Source organism: Haliotis cracherodii, unplaced genomic scaffold, assembly GCF_022045235.1.
Source record: "Haliotis cracherodii isolate W230 unplaced genomic scaffold, xgHalCrac1.p SCAF_6, whole genome shotgun sequence".
In the NCBI taxonomy this organism is placed as follows: domain Eukaryota; kingdom Metazoa; phylum Mollusca; class Gastropoda; order Lepetellida; family Haliotidae; genus Haliotis; species Haliotis cracherodii.
The window spans coordinates 39,635,819-39,659,969 of NW_027266319.1; the positions used below are offsets into that span (position 1 = coordinate 39,635,819).

At 38.8% G+C, this 24,151-nt stretch overlaps 2 protein-coding genes across 2 annotated transcripts in view; one reads left to right on the plus strand and one right to left on the minus strand.

Annotated features, from left to right (window-relative positions):
* The window catches only part of LOC139444748 (uncharacterized), a 68,386-nt gene extending 67,131 nt beyond the window's left edge, over positions 1–1,255 (minus strand). Inside the window, exon 1 of the mRNA XM_071225685.1 lies at positions 944–1,255. The gene's annotated coding sequence lies outside the window, so the exon portion shown is untranslated. The remainder of the gene's footprint in view (positions 1–943) is intronic.
* Positions 1,256–21,134: 19,879 nt separating this feature from the next.
* LOC139444896 (Fanconi anemia group D2 protein-like) overlaps positions 21,135–24,151 on the plus strand; it is a 55,975-nt gene continuing 52,958 nt past the window's right edge. Inside the window, exons 1-4 of the mRNA XM_071225902.1 lie at positions 21,135–21,186; positions 22,174–22,261; positions 23,215–23,331; positions 23,917–23,984. Of these exons, the coding sequence (XP_071082003.1) occupies positions 22,225–22,261; positions 23,215–23,331; positions 23,917–23,984 (222 nt within the window). The 5' untranslated portion in view covers positions 21,135–21,186; positions 22,174–22,224. The remainder of the gene's footprint in view (positions 21,187–22,173; positions 22,262–23,214; positions 23,332–23,916; positions 23,985–24,151) is intronic.

Genomic DNA, 24,151 nt, shown 5'->3' on the forward strand with positions numbered 1-24,151 from the left:
AAGAAATATTTTAAGAATTTGAAACAAGTATGATTATATTTATCATAAACAGGCAACAGTTTCAAAATAATACCTAGAATCGTAGGTTTTCCACTTAACATTGATATTACTTTCTTTTAAATTTGACCTCCAGTCAACCACTGTGTGGAATACTTAGCTGTGCACATTTTTTTATTGACCTTTGTATACAACAAGGCCTTGTATGTTTCTTGTTTGTAAGTCATCAAGTCTGGACTAGACAATCCAGTGACTGATATCGTGAGCATCGGTCGATGCAATTGGGATACAATGTTGTACATCAACCAAGTCTGTGAGCATGGTGAGTGAGCCTGACCACCCAATCCCGTTAGTCGCCCCTTACGACAAGCATAGTCGCCCCTTACGACAAGCATAGTAGCCTTTTACTGCAAGCATGGACTGCTTAGGCCTTGTAAGATACATGGGTCAATAAAATATTCATCTATTGGGCCTGGAAAACAATAAAATGAGAACCTGTATTGGTTAGGCTTATATACAGTAGCTATTTTGGTAAAACATTACCTGCACAAGTTCCAAACTACCAAAGTGTTACAAATAGGTTCAACGTGTCGATGTGATTCACAGTATCAATAGTCAGACATGAGGAGGCAAACATTTCAGATATGTATAATTCAGTTAGAGTCAAGTTGACATACATCAATAAGAAGTTTTAACTTTCAAACAATCTGACAAGTCATACCCTAACAAACAGCTTCCGTTCCCAGCATTAAGAAACGGCCACATTCAGCTAAGAAAATAAGTTTATAAACACTTCAAGTTGATCCCAAGTTTCAAATTACCATGCTGAGCCACAACCCTTTGCCATAAACCACAAATCATGAAAGTTATGAAAAGAAAAAAGTTCAGACGACAAAGAACTCACAAAGAAGCTTCAGTAAAAGGGATAAGTCTGTGACCAACTCACCAGATTCCAACAACAAAGTCCACTGTGTCCACTTATCAACACACACACACTTTCCAATGTCAGCATAAATCCTGCCACCACCTCAGAAAAGAGACTAGTTTTTATCAGCTCAGGCTGTCCACACTTGGCTTGTGAGCAAATGCTTCCACATGCAGAGACAGCAGCTAGATTCACAGGCAAAACTTGTCCAACTCCCCGGTTGTCTGTGCATGACCCCGAGATCACCCCCGACCAGCTATTGTATCACTTCCCCCTTGGAGGGGCTGTCAGAGGTACTAGGTACATCTCCCATGATCACAGAGCGTCTCAAGGATTACCCACGCCTCTGGTGCACTGGGCTACTGTAGCCTTGGAGCTGGGGCCATCAGGCACCTTGCAGGAGGGGGACAGGAACTATGGAGGGAGGGGGGACCAGGAACTGTGGGTGGAGGGGGGACCAGGAACTGTGGGTGGAGGGGGGACCAGAAAAGGGTCTGTGACATGATAAGGAAATGATTCAAAGGGAAGACGAAAGCTTGTAACAGATGCACAAATTAGCGTTATGTGGTCTTTGGTCAACAGGTTTTTGCTTTTCAATTTTTCAATTTATGAAGCCAAATAACACAGAAAGAAAATCAAATGAAAATTACCAATCGCTCCTTCTTAACGGATTAAAATAACAGATACAATGTATGGATTAAAATAACAGATACAACGTAATAATACAAAATTAAACAGTCTAATTTCTTTGATGAAATGCTTTGTCTCTGGCCACACCCAAAACTCCATATAAAGAGAACAGCACCTTCTCCGAAATAAATACATGTACACAGAGATGTTACTGTAGAAATACTAAATAGCCTGTATTTCAAACAGGATTAGTATTAATTTTTTAGCTATGAACGACCCCACCCGAGCAACTTCAGGCCAATTTTGGCCGACCCAAACTGATTTGTAATTATAAATCTGTAAAACATAAAATGGAAAAAGTGTGTACCTATTTTGGGATTAGGAACTGAGAGAACCTTGTGTTAATGGTAGTTGATTCAGCAATATTCAAGCTGTATGAAGGTGGTCTGAAAGTAATCAAATCTGGATCAGACAATCCAGTAATTTATATCATGAGCATCGATCCACGCAATTGGGATACGGTGACATGCATCAACCAAGTCAACAAGTCTGACCACCTGATCCTGATCTAACAAGCATGGGTTGCTGAAGACCTATTTTTACCCATTATCTTCACGGGTATAAGGGGCGGTCGGGTAGCCTAGTGGTTAAAGCGTTCTCTCGGAACGCCGAAGACCCGGGTTCGATTCCCAACATGAGTACAATGTCTGAAGCCCATTTCTGTGAAGCGGTGTAAAACCAAACTCACTCACTCACTCACTCATGGGTTTAATGTTGAAACTAGGCAGAGATATGATGTATGACTTCATCAGAGGACCTGTGATAAACCTGTCTGTTGCAGGAGTATCAGAGGCTCTGTCTTGGCCGGAAGAATAAATAATTACTCACAAAGAATCTATCTATCTGATCACCATCACCATCTTGTAGAAACAAATTTCCAGGCACCACATTCTTCTAGGTCTTTGTCACAGAAATAACAATACAATAAATGTAATTCTAATTCTTTTGGAATTTCAAATTTTATTTTAATTTACATTCTTATTACCATTTTCAAGTATAAACCCACAAAGTGTATACTAACTTTTCAGTTCTTCTAGATGAACTCTACAAATACTGTCCTTTCAAAATGTTCAGCTATCTTAAGTTCCAGACTTGACTACTTTTATATCCTGGTCATTGTATCATAACCTATTTACTACCGTATATGACCGCGGATAAGCCGACCCCGTAGATAAGCCGAGGTGCTAACTTGACCATTGAAATACGAGAGAAAATGATATGACCCGCAGATAAGCCGAACCAGGAATTGAAGGGCAAAAAACACTGCGAAGTCGGACTGCAAGACATGTGCCGGTACTCGCAGATATTCAAAAATATAAGATGAAAAACGTTGTAATTATATTGAAAAAGTCATTATTATTTCTAATAAAGATTTAACAAACCAGTCATCCACTTTCATAATGTGGGAAGCTGTTTCTCGTTGTTTTTTTTAATCTCATAATGATCGTTATATGTTGCCATCAACAACAAGCGCCATTTTGTGAATCGGTGTATGTAGAATTATGAACCCGTGAGAAAATATATATGCTAGAGCGAGTTTGAATTCAGCATCGTAAGCATGGCGTATTCGTTTCAAACTCATGATGAGAATGTCAGTCAGTAAAAATATACTAACTTTTATAACCCCCTTTACACCACTATTGTATGTTAATCCAATTGAATTAAATAAACTATCATACTATGAACACATTGAATGACCATCACTTACTCACAGGCTTCTCCAGTTTATTAAACTAATCTCTCGAAAACAAAGGAATTAAGCCCCTACTCCCAACACGATCGCTAAGCACCCACAACTTGAAAATGTTTGTGTAAACAACATGACAATACCAATCGGCCCGTTATTATCAATGCTCATTTCCTTGTGTACCGTGTTGCTTTTTAAACAACAGGAAGCAATCACAGTGATCACTGTTTGTGACGTCACAGGAAACAGCTGATCACATGTTTTTGCAAATGGCGAACGGAATAACTCGCCGATACAGTTGTTTATTTGCCTCTTTCAATAAAGGTAGACACTTGTTCATTATCAATTTATGAACTTTGCAAAACGTACGTAATAGCTATTGGCGATTTCATCTGGGGATTATATATTATAGCTGTGAATTACATATATTGTTACATGTAAAAATTGTGGAGTTTACGAAGAACGATAAACTTTGAACATTCAATTGAAAACTTATTATCGGAAGTAGTAACATGTATAACATTTTTTTAATAATGACAACATTGGTGTATAATAATAACTTTATTGATAATTTATAACAATAATGGCTCTAGTCGTGGCAACTTCCAAACTTTCGGGAAGTTGTGATCTATCGGACCGTCATTCAGGCGATGTTTCTGACAGATTACGATCTGAAAAATACTATCATGAAAGTGTATCCCGTGGATAAGCCGACCCCTTTCTACAGAATCTTTTTTCTGGTCCTCAAAATTCGGCTTATACGCGGTCATATACGGTATCTAATGGCTTGTTAAACTTTATATAATTGTTGCAAGTTAAATGTAACCACATGCAACCCTGTACAAAAATGCAACAAAAAAGAAATGAAATGAAAAAAAGAAGCACCAGTCTGTTAGCCAGCAAGTACCAATATCATGACATCATAATATTCGATGTGACGTCACTAGCTTCCCACTTCATAATTGATCCTGTTAGCACTACGAGTAGCCTTGCAACCCCCTGAGTTAGCAAGTAGCCTTGCTCCAAGGCTGTACTGAAAGAAAAGTCTGTGGATATGTAGTAATTCTATCTTCCTAATAGGCAAGTCTAGATAAGTGGACAGTACATAGTCTCTTATAGGGACTTGTTCTTACTATTTACATAATCTAGAACTTATGATTTAAACTAACAATTATTGCCTTATAGACTTGTGCAACTCTAGCTCTTCGAGTTACTATTTGATGATGGATGGTCAGTGGTCGGGCTATTATATTTTGTATTCCCTAAATTATCTAAGCATTCTAGTATTAATTCAATGTAACATGAAAACGTTAAACACATTATTCAGTCATTTTATCGTAGTTTCTGTCCTCATTTTCTCTTGGCCAAATACCCGAAATAATCCAATCAGCATGATCAGAAGACACGTTAATGTTTTAGGCTGTATTGTTTATAATGGTGCATGTTCTAGTATTCTAGTATAGTGTGCTGCCCATTGTGTGTATAGAGCGCTGGTTAATGTTGCCAACGAGGCAACGCCCTATCAATGGGCATGTGTTCTATATTGGTGGGTTATTGGCTGTTCGGTAATTATGGATCTGACTTTTCAGATATGGATGAAGCAGAATTGGAATTTGATGAATAAAATTTTCACTGAGTTACATTTACCAAGCTGACAATCCACCAGTTTCTTATTTTTTGAGAACCAGTACTATTCTTATGCTTAACTTCTTGTTACTTGTCTTCGTTGTCAAGGAAATTCTGGAACTGGCAACATTTTATCTGGTCTGGAAACTTTGCAAAGTTGTCCATCAGGAGGTCTGACTGAAATTTTGGGGAATTCTATACATTGCCATTAAGCTAGGAATCTCCTCCAAAAACCTGCTAGTGACACATGTAACTCATTATCCTGTGGGTGGGGAATGTCAGTCAGAGGAGGGTGTGTCTGTGGATGGACGAGGTGTGGACAGAAGGGTTAATCCTGTGGGTGGGGAATATCAGTCAGAGGAGGTAGTGTCTGTGGGTGGACAAGGTGTGGACAGAAGGGTTAATCCTGTGGGTGGGGAATGTCAGTCAGAGGAGGTAGTGTCTGTGGGTGGACAAGGTGTGGACAGAAGGGTTAATCCTGTGGGTGGGGAATGTCAGTCAGAGGAGGTAGTGTCTGTGGGTGGACGAGGTGTGGACAGAAGGGTTAATCCTGTGGGTGGGGAATGTCAGTCAGAGGAGGTAGTGTCTGTGGGTGGACAAGGTGTGGACAGAAGGGTTAATCCTGTGGGAAGGGGGAGTCTTTCACACAGACCCTGAAACAAATATATCCAATACAGCCCATGCAAGTCTATAATAGTGGACAAGTCTAGGTTACTGCAGTTTCAGAAAATGAAGAGAGTCTCTTGGCTGCTTTATATTATATTTTATAAAGATGATTTTACAACTATTTTTTTTTGGTAAGATATGTTAAATTTTAGAGACAACTGAGATGTAAGTCTAGGGAGAAGATTGTGGGAAGGATTGTGATGGGGATTACTCACGTCTGAGGGGGGGGATGAAACGAGATTCAGACCCAGATAAAACAGGACCAGCCACAAGTCAACAGATGTATGTAAACCAAGCTTACATCCGTCCTACAAACACATGAAAAAAACCTTTTCGTTTCTTGTAACTCCCTAGATTTAGGTTGTGTCAAAAAGAAGAGCACCATATTTACCACACTTAAACATGTCTGTCTAAATTGACTTTCTGTGCAGACATATTTGGGGGAGTTAGATACCAGGCTTAGGTAGCTGACATGTTTATTTCCAGGTGAAAGTGTCAAAGTATAATTTATTTATCCATGTGGTGTCTGCCCCAGGATCAAGTGAACTGTGCCCAGGTCAGCCTCTCCCCTAACGAGGCCACCAGACTCCGCCACAACAAACATGCAGGCCCAGGCTACACCAGGTCATGTCCATCTCTGTGTGATCAGGTGAAAACAAAAGCTGAAACTAGTTGTCAGACAGAAGTATCTCAGTAATATCATGCTGGCATTCAACGATTCCTTGGAGTGAGTGAGTGAGTTGGGTTTAACGCTGCTTTTAACAGTATTCCAGTTATATCACGGCGTGTCAGCTTAATGTGGGAGGAAAGCCCGAAGTGATGCAGGTCTCAGACGTTTACCACTTCGGTGAAACCCCCGAGCATGGGTATGGTGCTGACAAACCTAGAAACATAATCGGGGCGAACCAGGATTCGAACCCACAATCATTGGTTTCTGGTGTGCCCATGGGACGCAACTCTGCACAGCGAATCGCGGCGCCTTAGACGACTGGGCCACCCGTGCCCCCTCTTGGACGTTGAGCAGACAAACCAGTGCAGGATCAAGTCAGCAAACCAAACTGAGGCTAGTTCAAGGCAACGGTATCCGTCATATCATTTTAGTCTTCAAAGAGTTATTGGGCTCGGAGCAGGAGCAGTTTCTCAATCATATCATGTCGGCCTGCAAAGAGTCTTTGGTCTTGGGGCACACAGTGAATGACAGTGTGAGCATTATGCCAGATACTGGGGTAGGAAGTTACACTCAAATCAGCCAGGTTGAAAGTCGTCACTGCAGCAACACAAACCCATGCTTCTCTATGCAATCAAAGAGAACTGGGATTTAATGTTGTCCTGAGGGTGTCTTTCATACAGACTTGAGAACAATCTTATTTTTATCAGATCATAGGTTACCTACAACAGAAAAACACTTGTTGATAACAAGTGGAAGTAATAATTCAATTTTTCAATATTCAATATATTTTTTTGGGGGGGGGGGGGGGCTCATGACAAGCATGGGTTGCTTAAGACCTATTCTAACCCAGATCTTCACAGGTACAGGCCTATACCATGCATAACATATACCATGAGAGTAGGGAGTATCAGGGAGTACACCTATACCATGCATACACATATACCATGAGAGAAGGGAGTATCAGGGAGTACACCTATACCATGCATAACATATACCATGAGAGTAGGGAGTATCAGGGAGTACACCTATACCATGCATACACATACACCATGAGAGTAAGGAGTATCAGGGAGTACACCTATACCATGCATACACATATACCATGAGAGTAAGGAGTATCAGGGAGTACACCTATACCATGCATAACATATACCACGAAAGTAGGGAGTATCAGGGAGTACACCTATACCATGCATAACATATACCATGAGAGTAGGGAGTATCAGGGAGTACACCTATACCATGCATGACATATACCATGAGAGAAGGGAGTATCAGGGAGTACACCTATACCATGCATAACATATACCATGAGAGTAGGGAGTATCAGGGAGTACACCTATACCATGCATACACATATACCATGAGAGAAGGGAGTATCAGGGAGTACACCTATACCATGCATAACATATACCATGAGAGTAGGGAGTATCAGGGAGTACACCTATACCATGCATACACATATACCATGAGAGTAGGGAGTATCAGGGAGTACACCTATACCATGCATACACATATACCATGAGAGTAGGGAGTATCAGGGAGTACACCTATACCATGCATACACATATACCATGAGAGAAGGGAGTATCAGGGAGTACACCTATACCATGCATACACATATACCATGAGAGAAGGGAGTATCAGGGAGTACACCTATACCATGCATACACATATACCATGAGAGTAGGGAGTATCAGGGAGTACACCTATACCATGCATACACATATACCATGAGAGAAGGGAGTATCAGGGAGTACACCTATACCATGCATACACATATACCATGAGAGAAGGGAGTATCAGGGAGTACACCTATACCATGCATACACATATACCATGAGAGAAGGGAGTATCAGGGAGTACACCTATACCATGCATACACATATACCATGAGAGTAAGGAGTATCAGGGAGTACACCTATACCATGCATACACATATACCATGAGAGTAGGGAGTATCAGGGAGTACACCTATATCATGCATACACATATACCATGAGAGAAGGGAGTATCAGGGAGTACACCTATACCATGCATACACATATACCATGAGAGAAGGGAGTATCAGGGAGTACACCTATACCATGCATACACATATACCATGAGAGTAGGGAGTATCAGGGAGTAATGTAAGACATGTTTGATTGAAAATTTGACGTGCACCAAGGATGTATATTGAGTCCATTTGTATTCTCTATTTAAAAAAAGATTAGCTTTAGAAATTCATAACAGTCAATATCAACAGTATTCAGTTACATCCTGATGCTGTACAACTTTTCCTTCTATTATTTGCAGACGGTATTATTAAGTTTCTCAAGCGCATTTGGTGAAAAGCAAAAGCAAACTGATATGTTGGAAAGTTATGGTGAAATGTGGAAACTCAGTGTTAGTATAGGCTTATAACTAGGTGATCGTAACTCCCATACTTTAACATAGACTTACGACAGACACTTTGTGGAATGGGTCCCTGGGCCTTCAATTGCTTGAATAAATATTGATAGGTTACACAGTGACACCATCTTGACCATCTGGAAGTCACAGTAACAAACAAACAGTGCTGGAGTTCCACGGGAGGTTTAGGCACCCAAAACACCCTCATCCTCCCATTCTAATGTGGTAATCTCCTGACTAAACATCGCTATTTGCAGTTCCATATTCAAAGTGAATTAACAATGCATGTCTTCTTCCTGAGCTGTTTAATGACAGGCCAAGCTGGGGCTAGGGCAGCCAAAATTAAATTCAGCTATGTAGAGATTTAGAAGTTTTTCGCCACTTCTATTTGTGGAGAGATTTGCAGATAATGCCTACAACAGCACACTCCCTCACTGCAATTTTCGAACAACTCAAATATTGTCTCATATTTTTCTTAGCATCTGGTATGTTGCTTGTTGAAATGAAGCACTGTTTGTGGCTATTGTGGAGATGGACGGAGGCAACGACTTCTGTAAACAACTTTACACAGGCAAAAACAGAACCTTAATTAGCTTGTTCAAACGGCAAATGTTTATAATTTCAAACAGTGAACAGATTGAAAATATTTGTCTATTTCTTTTGTATGCAGGATTGGTCACCATATATGGGGCCACATGTTTGCAGTGCAGATATGTCAACATCCTCAGTTTCCAATGTATTATATTTGCATTCTATTTATCATAACGATAAATGATTTATTAACCATATGGTTAGAAATATCCAAGTCAATAGAAATTGTATGTGCAAGTGTCACTTTACATGCACCAGTGTATTGTTTACGTTAAACAGATAGCATCAATGTCATTTGAAGATTGTTGACGTCTTTTGACAATTGTGTTTTTGTTAAGATGGTTATTTTGATCAGTGCATATTTCTACAGGGGAGCACAAAAGGATTATGAAATAAAGGGTTATAAAGAAATTAATACACTCACATGGGTCACACTGATTTTAGTAAACTTGTGTAAGAATTCACGTAAAACCCTTGCTCTCACTCGAGAAATACAAGAATTCAGACACTCATTTCGTAAAATCAGTATGACACAGTTGCTCGAATAATAATGTCTATATAACACACAGGATAATCATGGATGATATTTCAGCTAGTGAGGGAGAACATGGGCTCTGGACGGAGCTTTCAGTGAGTGAATGTTGTTGTGTGGAAGTAAGCACACTGGCAGTTTGGTGTACGGCGCTACCCTGTGGCACGATACAGTTACTGTCATGTTTGTTTGTAGTTATACGCCTCACTCAGAAATATTCCACCTATATGACGGTGGTCTGTAAATACATCATGTCAGGACCAGACAATCCAGTGATTGATATCATGAGCATCAATCCACGCAATTTGGATACGATGACATGCATCAACTAAGTCAGCGAGCCTGACCACCTGATCCTGTTAAGTCGCTTTTTACCACAAGAATTGTCGCCTTTTATGAAAAGCATGGGATACTGAAGACCTGTTCTTGCCTGGATCTTCATATGCAGGCAGTTTTACCTTAACATCCCAATGTCATATAATTGTTATGATTTTTATCTTTATGATCAAAACCTTCCTCTTGACCTCAAATAAACCAATAGAACTAAAGTTAGTTAAGACAACTACATGAAAGATTGTACTTTAAATTCTACTTCACCTAATTTTCTTTTAATTTTTTATTCTTGATGAACACAAAAGTCAACAAACCACTACAAATGTCAATGAGATAGATACTTCAGTGTGGCACAAATTGCCAGTCCCTTCGTTTGGTATCTAACAAGGATTTATTTCCAGAGTGTAATTTCTGGTACATGACAAGTACGTGATTAACATCCTGAATAGAGTGTAATCTCCAGATCTGGACAAGGGGCATTTCCGGCTGTCTGCACTCTTGGAGACAGACACAGACACACCGAGCACTGTCCACAATCACCACTCAACACTGCATGGCAGCTCCCTATCACAGTTGAACCAACGACCCATGGCACATTAAACTTATCTCCCTTCGCGTATGTTCCCAAACCGGCTATTAAATAGAATCATAGAGATATGCTGACAATTTTGGTGATTAATTGTTGATTCAAGGAATCACAGATGATATTGTCTGTAACACTAAAATATGGATGACCATTTTGTAGGCCATTAAGTGTTTTCCCAGTAGAAGATGAACATACATGAAATCAAGATAAGCTATTTTTGCAACCGGCACCTTCTCCAAGCCTTGAATTATGATGATCTGGAGATTCTGTAAATATTACAAAATGGAGAAATTCAACAAAAGGGATTCAAATAATTTCGGCAAAAGAGAGGGGGATTTTCATCAACTGTTGTAAACAATCCAGATTACAGGGCCAATCAAGGGTCATAAATTTGTTAAAAATTATTAAACAAATTAAATTATTTTTTATACAATTCTAATCAAATATTAATGTGCATGACTCTTAAGACTCTGGTTTAGTTTCATTGCAAATCTAACTTCATGGAATAATGATTATGTGTGGATTACAGAACAAAATGGGAAGTTTACCCATCACCTGCCAAGGCTCGCTAAATACAATGTTTATTCCTAATGCAGGATATTTACCATTTACCATCCCCAAACGCACTCGTGTAATAACCTCTATTTATCCTGACTCTCAGTAATCCATGTGCAGCCTGTCTTGCTCATGGTGGGGTATAAGAGATTTATTCCCCTGCTGAGAAATTTATTACCCCCTAAAGGCAGGTTACACAGTATCTTATCAAGATCAAGTGGACCAATCAGATCTCACCATTCTGACATGGAGGTATGATAAATCAATTTATAGATGACCAATATTTTGGCTGGTGATAAAATGATGAATTGATCAATGATACTCATAATAAAGTTGTTGCTGGTGATGAATCAACAAAAGATATATACCGGTAACAAGTTTTTCAAATATGACCTAAGTGTGACTCTTTTGTTGATTTCATCTTCCTCGTTCAGTTGAGTCAATATTGTAAATTTAAAAAATCTGGGTCAGGAACAAGGTCACAAAATAACTTAAGTTCTGTTTTAGGCGGACAATGTTTACAATTGGTTGCATGTGGTTAAACAGACAGTTTTTTGTTTTGGCCTTATAATGATTAGTTTGGCCATATCACTGAAAGGAGATATTGAATTGGGAAAACACATCCTCATTTTCAATATTTCATTTTTTTCATATATTTTTTTCTAAGTGGTTAATGAGATCCAATTGCATTGTGATCAACATCACAATCACCAGTGTTTTGTCTCATCACTGCAGGATTTATTTGACTTTCCATGGAGCTAGTCTGTAGGCAAAAGACTTTTTTTCAAGAACTAACATATATCTATTGACTAAATTGGGAAAGCATTATTTTATTACACCACAGACAATTTATAAATTCTCCACAAAAAATGCACAGACAGTCAAGGAATTAGAATATAACATTTGGCAGACTGGCATCAGGATCAACAGACTTTGAAACCTGGAGGTCCTGAATGAACTCTGCTGGCCCTAAACATGTTTTATTACTTATTACAGTTTTATCATATATTGTTTCTGTACAAGAGATTCACTGACCCTGGTAACTGACCAATCATGCAATTGTTAAGTTCTTTTCAGCGGTTTGCCACCGCCACATACTGAAGAGAGTCAGGGCAGGCAACTCTGCAGGGCACATTCGGTCTGAGTTCTCGTTCTTGTGCGACGCCTAAAACTACACACAAAATATAGGAGCTCATGATTTGACTGGTTACGTGATTACATTGACTGTAAGCAATTGCAATAGCTACAGATTACGGAAATTATTGTGAAAGTATGTTGAGTGACTGGTTGAACATACAGGTCAGGGTGACAAATAAATCAACCTGACGTATACAAAACTGAAACTACAGGCCTGCAATGAGAAATATAATTTCTTTAGTTCGTGGGACAAAATTAGAACGAAATTATTTTCTCCTAACGTCAGAGAGCACAACAAAGGGAGGTAACTTGGTCTCGTAAGGGGTATATAAGTAAAGGCGCAAAGTGGAAACTTCATTCTCAGTTGCATTGCATTAGGGGCTCTGGCTATATTAAACATGTTCAGTTAGGTATGATGCCGATTGAAGGACAAGTGGGATGAATCTTTATTAATTTTTTTTTATGTATGTAGCTGCTGCTGTTCATATCATTATCAGGATGTTATGCTTTGTTTGCATGTTGTGCTTGCAAGCCATGATAATACATTGTGAGATGGATAGGTATCCATAGTTTAAAACTCCCATTGTGAGAGTATGGATTTGGGATCCGATATACTCTGATGAGTATGCGCTGACAAGCCATTAGAATACATGACATGACATCGATGCCTGTGAATATTATATAATTTGGAAATGTGAAGCATCTAGTGTATATTCATGTAAATTACACTGTGTTGATGATGGTCATGATCAAGGTCAAAGTTAACTTTTTTTGACAGGGGGTGAAAATAAGATTATTCATTTTTTATTCAAGTTAACTTTCACAAGGAAACATGTTTTCTGTAAAAATTCCGGGGGGGGAAAGGCACTGATGATGTTGCTGATAATGTAGATATATGTTGATGAATAAACTGCAGTTCAGTCAGTTCACCGGACAGTATTCCAATATGTTGTAGTTGTGTATTTTGTTGTGTTTAGGAGAAGGAGAACTAATGGTGTCGGGCCTACCTGACAACACTGTATACAGAATGTCAAACTGTGAGACGGACGAGGTCTGAACTTCATAAACACTGCACACATTGCAACATATTTAAATAACCTCTTGAAGAACAAAAATGAAATCTGAAATGTATTTTTTCCCCTATTTGCAAGCATTTGTCATACAAAGACTCTTTACACCCAGAAACAAAAAGAGCCTCGCCTGTACAAGAATTTATTGCCACTAAAAGTCTCCTACTCAAATCCATCTTAATTATAAATGTTCACCCATCGTACAGTGAATGCTCACAACTGTCTGGAACAATTTGTTGTGAAAAAGAATAAAATATAAAAAATAAAATGTCCCCACCATTCATAATAAAAAAATCTACTAACATATTTATTTTGACCTTAACATCCAGTTCAGCACAGATGCTGTACAATGTGGGGTCAGTCAATGAACATGTGACGCTACAGCAGGCACTGATGATCCTATCTGAATCAATTACACAACCAGATAGTAGCGGCCTAATCACTGCCTACAGGCACTTACATTGCATCACATCCTCAGCCAGGCAACTGTCACCTGTGTTGAGCTGTCATCAAGGCCTTATTGTATTAACCACACTTATCTTATGGCTAATTACAGGTCATTAAGTCATCATCTAATGAAGCAGCTAATTGCCAAAAGATAAGCATGTTGTATATGTCTTATTTGGCTGGTAGTCATTTAAAAAATTAATGTTTTTACTTCTTATATTTTTTAATCCAGAAAAAAATTAGGGTGATATTGGAGTTAACACATATTGATGTAAATAAGGGTGGGAAGGTCCAAATTCGATACCTGGGTATCCACCCCTCTATTCCCCGACCCTACCCGGGTACCTGCTGTAGGTACCAAGAGCTGGATACAAAATGTCTGTGCGGTGAGGTGAGGTGAAATTGGGTTTAACCTTGCGTCCAAGATTATTGCACTAATATAGCAACGTGCATGTACGTGTGTGTGTGTGTGTGTGTGTGTGTGTGTGTGTGGCTGCTTGTACTAGTCCGGACTGATGCCGATTTATAGTGCTAGCTCACTGAGATACCATGCCACAGTTTAACATGGATACCCCACTGAGACACAGTACACTGACTCCGAGCCAACCAGTCCTTGTTTTACCCCCTTAATGCCGAGCGCCAGACAGGGTAACAACAAGTACCATCTTTTAACGTCTTTTGGTATGACGCGGCCGGGGATCGAACCCCGGACCTTCCGCTCTCCAGGCAGACGCTCTACCACTAGACCAGAAATGTCTGTACAAAAGAAACACAAACATTAGCAATGTGATGTGTCGTTTTATTGTTATTGTCTTGAAACAATACATCATGTGACTAACCATGGGTCCGGGTAGTCCTGTGGGTACCCGGGTCCAACTCAAGACCCACCAAACATGAGGACCCGAGTTACCTGTCCCAGCCCAGGGAGTAAACCTGATTAATATAGGCAGCAATACTACAAAACAAACATGCTTACTGATCAACTGCCCACAGCAAAATGCCTATAGCTCGGTTTGACATAATGACACTGAATATCTGCACATCATTAAAATCACTAAAAGTATTACAAGCTGACTCGGAGTACACAGATTTAACCATTAAAGTTGAGCATAAAGTGGGCAGTAGATTAAAATATCTCATCTTTCAGTCTTCAAAACATGTGAAAGTGTGATCACACAGATTTTTTATAATGGCATGAAACTTTTCAAGGATGACAACTTATTCTTTCTAACAATGTTCCATGCCTCCTTCTTGCCCCTTCACTGATGTAAGGGTGAAGAGTGAGTGAGTTGGGTTCGAAGCCGCTTTTACCAGTATTCCAGTTATATTCGGCATGCCAGCTTAATGTGGGAGGAAAGCCTGAAGTGATGCAGGTCTCAGACGTTTACCACTTGAAACCCACATGCACGGGTATGGTGCTGACAAACCTAGAAACATAATCGGGGCGAACCAGGATTTGAACACAAAATCATCAGTTTCTGGTGCGCCTTAGACGACTGGGCCACCCGTGTCCTCGTAAGGATGGAGAGCTAGCCCTGAAACGTTGATACAAAGAATAACGAAGTTGTCATCCATAGGCTTTCATGTCTTCAGGTTCTTCCAACTTACAAATGTCTATCAAAGACTTTGGCCCAGCACTTATATTTTAATTGTTTTGTTTGTTTGTTGCTTAACACTGTACTCAGCAATATTCTAGCTATATGACAGCGGTCTGTAAATAATCAAGTCTGGACCAGACAATCCAGTGATTGACATAATGAGCATCGATCTACGCAAATTGGGATACAATGACATGCATCAACCAAGTCAGCGAGCCTGACCACCAGATCCCTTTAGTCGCCTCTTACGACAAGCATTGTCACTTTTTACGGCAAGCATGGGTTGCTGAAGACCTATTCTACCCCGGATCTTCACGGGTCTCCGGCAGTTAAATCAACCCCTATTTTGGTTACCCAAGCTATATTTTAGCTACCTTTCCCCACCTAACACTTTACATATAAAGTACAACCAACCTTGGCAAACCCATAATTCTAATTTTTGCCAGTTAACGTCTTGTCAACCCATATTCCTATCTACAGGGAAGACACTTGATATCTTACTTACTATATTACAATCTCAAAGTTTGATAAAATGAAACTTTTTCCCAAAGCAACTTCTCTATCATTTTAAGTATGTAACAAGAGACAAACAATTATGTTTATGAGGCCTGAATTATTATTTAGTATCTATTTGCCAACTCTCTGCCAACATTTCCAATCTCACTCCTGTATATAAACATTAGGAACATGAAGATAAGCTACAATGCTTAGTCAGGGTTATTCTATGACAGAAAATCCACCATATTATCAAACAAATAGGATATTTCAAGGCCAATACTCATTTCATAAACATTTGAAGCTGATGTTAATCATTGTTAATAATATTCATGTTTTTTTCAATTGCATAGTTTAATAACTAATTTAGAAACAGGCTCTAAAAATCAATTTTCTGATTTTAATACTAAGGGACCAACCGTTTAATGTTCTGGAGGGGTGGCCTGGGATTTTATGAAAAAATTTTTTTTTTAAAAACACACAGAAAAAATACATTGTTGCAAGGTGATTTTAGATCAAAATAATTTGGCACAAAGTTTAAATAAAAAAAGATATCTAGTCTCCATCAAAATCCCAGTGAGTTAGTGAGTGGGTTTTGCTTTACTCCACATCACCAAGCTATTTGCAGCAGGACCCTTAGACAAACATCTGAAATGAACATATCATGCAGAAAAAAAGTTGTTAAATTATCTTAATGAAAATATAATAAAAAGGAGCCCAGAGACTCGCTTCATTTTCAGATACTGCAGTAATCTAGACTTGCCAAACATTATAGACTTGCATGGGCTGTATTTGATATATTTGTATCAGGGTCTGTAAGACAGACTACAGAACCCTGTTTGAGACAATTATGAATGAAGCTCGGGTTGAAAGCACATACTGAATGTCCACTGAAGCAGTATCCCCCACATCCCACAGTAACTGGCACATGCTACATTAACCTATACCCTAGACATGCCCATTAATAACAAGTACCTACTCTAGAGCCCCTGAATCCCACACACATTCGACTGACTGCATTATCCCCCAGACAACTCCAGACACGCTCATTCAGCATCCCCGTACATACCATCCTTGTTATGAAAACAAGCCCTCCAACATTGGAATTAGCCTCTCTCCTATCACATAAAGGCACCTCACACATGCTGCAGGAAGGGACATCAACTGAGCTCTTGTAACGAGGGGACTTTCGCACTTGAGAGAAGCTTGGCTTATCTGATAATCTCCAGACATTGAGAAAGTATATAGATGATTCATCCCGGGTGTCGAAACCAAAGGGGCAACTTGATATGTTAATCTGGGGCCCAATCTGCGCTTACACTCCAGATTTGAGAGGTATTAAGACAAGCTCATAGTTTGATTTTCTGGAAACAGATAAAAACAGGAATTCCAGCTTTGAAAGGAAAAAGTATGTCTTGAACGGCAACTGGTTATGTTTTTAAAGAGACTCAGACAACAATTTCGAAGCCCCCCTATTGGGAGTCTGGGTTAGAATAGGTCACCAGTAACCTATACCTGTCCTATGAGGCGACAGCATGGATCTGGTGGTCAGGTTCAATGACATAGTTGAATGTGCGTCTTGGTATACAGGGCACGATTTAAGGAACTTGATTTAACTTGCACCAGGTGCATGTTGACCAAAAAAACATAGTTGCACCGGACAAAACCAGGTTGCACACTGGTCCCATAAATTTATCAAAGTCGAAACATAGATGCATTAACTACAGCAGTCTAAATAAATAAAATCTCCGACGACTGTATCACGATTTTACATAAATAAATGATGTATTGCTGTAAAACGTTACAGGATTATGTGCACATAATCTTGAAGTACCCACATCTTGATGACATCACGCCCAAGAACAAAGGACAAATTACAAAAAACTAGTGGTGTAGTATGGTTTGTAAAGCTTAAAGGTTTGAGTGAGTTCAAAAATCAATGTTGGGTAGAAAAGTAAGGGTAAGTCAGACATAAAATTGAATTAGTCTTACATGCACTTGGGGCACATAGACATACATATTAGGTTGCCCTTTTCAATAACAGGCTGCACTGGTGCATGGGTTATATAGTTAAATCAGGCCCCGGTGAATACAAGGATCCAAAGAGGTAGGGTGTAGGGGTACACGCCTGCACTTTTGGAAGCATACTAAATATTTAACCTGGATGAGACAATCCAGTGACTGACATCATGAGCATCGATCCATGCAATTGGTATATGATGACATACATCAACCAAATGAGTGAGACTGACCCCCCAATCCCATTAGTCGCCTCTTACGACAAGCACAGTCGGCTGTTACGGCAAACATGGGTTGCTGAAGAACTAGTCTAACCCAGGTCTTCAGGGGTATACAAGGAGATGTATATCGATCTATGTTTGAGTGTGAGATGGTTAATCTTAAATCAATTTCTGTATTGTCTGCTCTAGACATGAATATTAAAAGGATGTCATATTGCTGCAGTATTGCTGAGTGCGAAATTAACAACACACAAACTGAAATATAACATACCACTTCAAATGGGACGTCCTCAAAATCATACATGAACATAAATGCATATCAAGACTCGTTCACGTAAAGGTTCTCCTGCATCCCACACAGAGAATTAATACCAACACAACAAGCAACAAGTATATATACAAATGACAGCAGTGGTAAGTTAATAAGTTTCACTTTGAAAATATTATCAATCTGAAACATTAAAAAATTATTTTTTTTAAATGGACTGTCAGTGTCAATCATTTTCTACATGACTTAGATCTAGATCATTTTTTTAGTGTCACCAACTAAATAAGTGCTATCAACAACTTGTGTTTTCTTTACTTATAAACATAACTTACCTCTTGGCAAGTCTTTTCATTCAGTGCAGTATCAAGCTGGTAAGAGCATATATGCATAAGATGTCAAAAATAGTTAACGTTTCAAAATACTATCAAGGCGGACAAGAATCTCTTCCCGCATGCTGACATTTCTTGTGCTGACCTGAAAGTTCAAAGGTGAGGTCATCGGACCTACTGATCATTGGCTGGGGATGTTTTCCTCCGCGAGGAGTTAAATACTGCTACTTTCGGAAAAACTAGTTATTTTAAGAAATGATTTGAAAACCTTCTGTTGATTGTTATGGCTATATCGGTTTTAATAATCTGTTCAGTCCCGTTTACCCTATTCTTGATCTGTTGCTCTTTTAGTGTATTTGTTACACACATAAGCTGCTTTGTTCAATGTATTAAAGACAACAGTTTATGGCAAATTGTTTACTCCACACTGGAAGAGAAATATTGCCGTTGTGATTACCTGTCAAAGTCATGACGCGTGGTTCGACGTGTGTCCTGTCAGCTGGACAACTTATACAAACACATTATCTGATCAGTTGTGTGATAGGCATTTCTCAGTAGTTGACGGAAGACAAAGTAGACCAAAAAATATGGATAATTTATGAAGTCTTCCAATAGCATTTAGAAGTGATACACACAAGGAAGAGAATAACTTCTTTGTGATGCTGTAATAGCGTCGTTTCGGTATAGATCTGTATACCGTTGTCAAGCAAGACTGAATAATCAACATGGTACTGAATTATATAATTGGCTTCATTATCGTGTGTTCTTTGTCAATCATGTTGTTACTATATTTTCCTTCTCTTGTTATTAGTTAAGCTACTCAGTTTAATCCCCCTGGCGAATGCTGATGATAATCCTTTACATAATTCTTTATCATGTTCATTATCCAGGCCTGCTTGACAACGGTATAAAGATCTGTACTGATACGTCGCTATTACACTATAATACAGAAGTTATTATCCATATTTTTGGTGTCTATTTTGTCATTTTTATATCATTTTAAGCGAACGAGGTGGGATAAGGGTCTTTTCAAACGCACTGGAAAAAGTCAAATTTTAAAGTAACGTGAAGCTTTGAAATATTGGTATGACAGACATGTTCAGTTGTTTATAGGTTCAAGGTCGTGCCAGACATTATCTACGTGTTATTATAATAAAATGGAAACTAAAATAACGGTTAATAAAAACGGGATCTTGACAGTGACCTTGAACAAGGAATATGAGTATTAAACATAATAGAAGACAACGTATGCTCTTTTGTGTGTTTTGTTTGTTGTTTAACGCCGCCTACAGCAATATTCCAGCTATAGGACGGCGGTCTGGGAGGTGGGAGGGGCACGGGGATGGGGCAGTGTGCGAATGTAATTGTAAGTGTCTGTGTGCGTGCGTGTGCGGATGTACATTCATGGTTATATATTTATGTAGTTAGGTACATCACTGAAGGTTTTGTTGTTAAAGCCTCACTCACCAATATCACAGCTATATGGCGAAGGCCTGTAAGTAATCGAGTCTGAACAAAACAATCCAGTGATTGATGTTGTGAGCAACGATCAATGATGAAACGCTATTTACCAAATCACCGAGCCTGATCACCCGATCCACCAAGTCCTCCTTACGACAAACACAGGTTGCTGTGAATTAATACTAACATGGAACCCCGCGGCGTTATCACTGAAGTAAACAGATAATGAATATATAATGGGTATAATACTTAATAATACTAATAAACTGTGTTTGGGTTTATGATTTTTCAGTGGACCGCTGAAATGCTTGGTTTTCTTGTAATTAGAATGGAACAGTCCGGATGGATGAAGATTTGGATATTTTCATGGAAAATAAATATGTTTTGCTCTAAAAGTGTCCTTAATCAGAGAGACACTTTGAGAGATAACGGACAGATGACCAAACAGAAAACATTTGAGGATGTTGTGATATGTCACGAAAAATATAGTGAACACACAAAGATAACTGCTAAAAGTTTCTAAAAGGAAATCAATTTGAAGCTCCAAATAATGGTATGCACCATATTGAAGAGCTAACACTTTGTTTCACAATAGACTTATACAAAGCTTAAGTTTTATAATCAGGGGGGGGGGAGGGGGGATACTGCTACCCACCTTACATTAATAAAACATACGTCACCTGTCCCAAACAGAAAACTATTTCAGGCATTTTAGATATTTGTTCACATGAACTAAAACGATTGCGTAGTATATACCAACAGAAGACTGTTGAAGTTTCTCAAATAACACTAGTTGTTAGGGACATCATACAGCAAGTATTTCGTAAACAAACATGGCGGGAAATAAGAATTCAACACTTGTGAAATAGACACTTTCGGGTAACAAAACGTGTGTAATTTGCAGAGTAACATTGATGACATCTTATCTGCTATTTTTGCCAATGTATTTTGAAACGGTTATCTGGACGATAGTTCTAATAACGATGCTTATAGATGTGTGGGAGAGATATTTAGACACCGCTTCAAATGCAGCTGATAGTCTATGACTTGGTCTATAGCCTACTGTTATTGAACTGTTACCAACAAGAATAATCGTAACACGTGCTTCTACTGTTAGTCATACATTTGTTACCATATAAAGTGATAAGTGATTGGCAGTTATATAGTATGACTATACGTTGTTCTGACGTTGGGTTTAGACCTGTACAATCGCCAATGTATGTTATGTTGAATCTTGTTAACGAAACTCATGTCCTGATATATACAGGTGAGATAGGTATAAAAAATCCTAAACATGTCAAAAATGAGGTGTGTACACGTGTAGTCTATTCTAATTGGAAAGTAAAATACATCAATGCTTTAAAAAAATAATGTTGACCAATCTGAATGAAACCATTCCTGGATTCATAAAACATGCCAGGTCACCATGTGACCCGTGAAGATCCGGGGTAGAATAGGTCTTCAGCAACCCATGCTTGCTGTAAAAGGCAACTATGCTTGTTGTAAGAGGCGACTAACGGTCAGGCTGGCTGACTTGGCTGATGCATGTCATCGTATCCCAATAGCGGGGGTCGTTGCTCATGATGTCAATCACTGTATTGTTTGATCCAGACTTGATTATTTACAGACTGCCATCATATAGCTGGAATATTGCTGAGTGCGGCATTAAACAACAATCAAACAAACAAACAATTGTATCATATGTGACCAAGTCTCTTGTGGAATAAGTCATATATAATTTGTGTAGTTAGAATACCTGTAAAATTTGTAATTTCTTTTACTTAATTTACACAAATGTATAGCAAGTACAGGCATCACAAGGCATGTATTTTACATTTGCCATGTTTGATTATTTATTCTAAGTTTGTATTTGTAGATTCTCCCCTCGGCCATCTTGGGTTGGTGTGAACATTAATGAACAAACATCATGCAGAAAGGAAAAAGGAAAAACAGTGATTCCTCGGGTAAAATCTGTAGCTTTTTGATCATGTGTCATTTTGTTTTCCTTTTCTGTTAACAAGGAATAGCTAACATCTTTACCAGTACTTGTTTTGTTTAAACTTTTCTTATCATGTTTCACCACCCACCTCTGATAACCTTAATAACTGATGCATATAGTTCCAATGGATGTCTGCCATTAATACATACCTACCTGACTCCAGGCCCTGTGGTGATTCCAGGTTAGATTTGGTCCCCAGCAACTGATGCTTGTCTGAAGAGTAGATCACATGGAGTTGGGGGTCAGGCTTGGTGACTTTGCTGATTGTGTGTCATTGTACTCAATTGACGTTGCTCATGATATCAGTCATTGGTTTGATACAGCTGGAATATTGCTGAGTGTGACATTGTACAAATAAATCTCAGTTGGTAGGCAACTGTATATATTTTTGTAGATGATCACGATGATCCAGTGACTTCCTACCAATATTGAGGGACCATGGTTTACTGCAGTGTCTGCAATCTACACTGGCTGTAGTTCATTTCAGTGGCTTAATATCTGACAGTTCTCATAAGACTCCCCAAACTGATTCATGATTGCACTATGATGCAATGTGCTATTATTATGCCCCGCCATTAAGTGGAAGGGGATACAGGAATAGGTTCTGTCCGTCGCGTTTTGTTTCCGGAGCAGAACTTAAAACCATGAGATATCTTAACCAAACTTGGCACATAGGTAGGTCTGGTGGTGAACTGGTGCCTTTTGATAGTTTGGGATTTTTGTATTTAAGACTGAAAATGGCAGTAGTGCTTGTTCCCGGGGCAGATCTTGAAAACCGAACAATATTTCTTGCCTTGCACACATCCATGTCTTATTGGCGGGGGATATGAGTATTTCATGCTTGTTACATGATAGACTTCATTTTGTGTTAATGCATATCGTTTCATCAAATATTAAAACATGGATATGATGTTTCAGCTCAGTCGAGCAAGAAGAAGAAATCAACAGATGTCTACACAGAGAAGTCTGTGTTTACAGAGCTGATAGTGAATGCTGGATTTTTTCTGAAAGATGGCCATTCTAACAACGAACTTAGTGAGTTCTCATACTGACTGTATGAATAGTATGGTGTGTGAAGTCCAGTTTCGTGTCCCAAGCGGTGCTTGAATACTGGTAAAAGCTCTCATCATGAATTTTCAGCGGATGTACAAAATTCTGTGGATTTCCTTGCGTCAAGGGTCACTTTTGTGATATTACAGTATACTCAAATCATATAGTACCCCAGACCTCTGGCTAAATTTGAGTGTGTTTTTTTTTTTAGAAAGACATCTCATCCCTGTCTCATGAACAAATGAGTCTCTTGTTAATGATGCTTTGGTATGAAAAGTATTCATATGAATTTGAAATTAAGAAATAATAATTCAGTTAAGATTTTGAAATGAAGAGTTTACAACAGTAGGTAAAAATGCACCAGTTCACATTTTTCTAGAGAGCAAGAACTTGTTCATGGCAAATGTTCTTCAGTGTTAAAATATTGAGTGTTGGTGAGATTCATTGTAACCCAGCAGACCTGGTTATAATATGTACTTTAAGCTTGAGAATTTCTTATCTGTCTGTATATGATCTTTGAATAACATTTGCTTTAAATATTTTGATGTTAATATTTTTGCCTTGTTTCAGCCGTGGACCAGGCTGTGTTTCAGAGAGATTTGATGCTGAGTGTCAAGAGACACAATGACTACCCAGCGGTAGGTCTGATTATTTATGCAACGTTCAGTTTCAGCATCATCATATTCAGGCTGCTTACAAAGTAACTTCTATCTATAAGGCTTAAAAAAATTAAAGAATCGTTTTTCAGGCAATGACCTTTGAAAATATCGTGCGAGTGGGCAGTGTTTTTTTTTTTATTCAAACT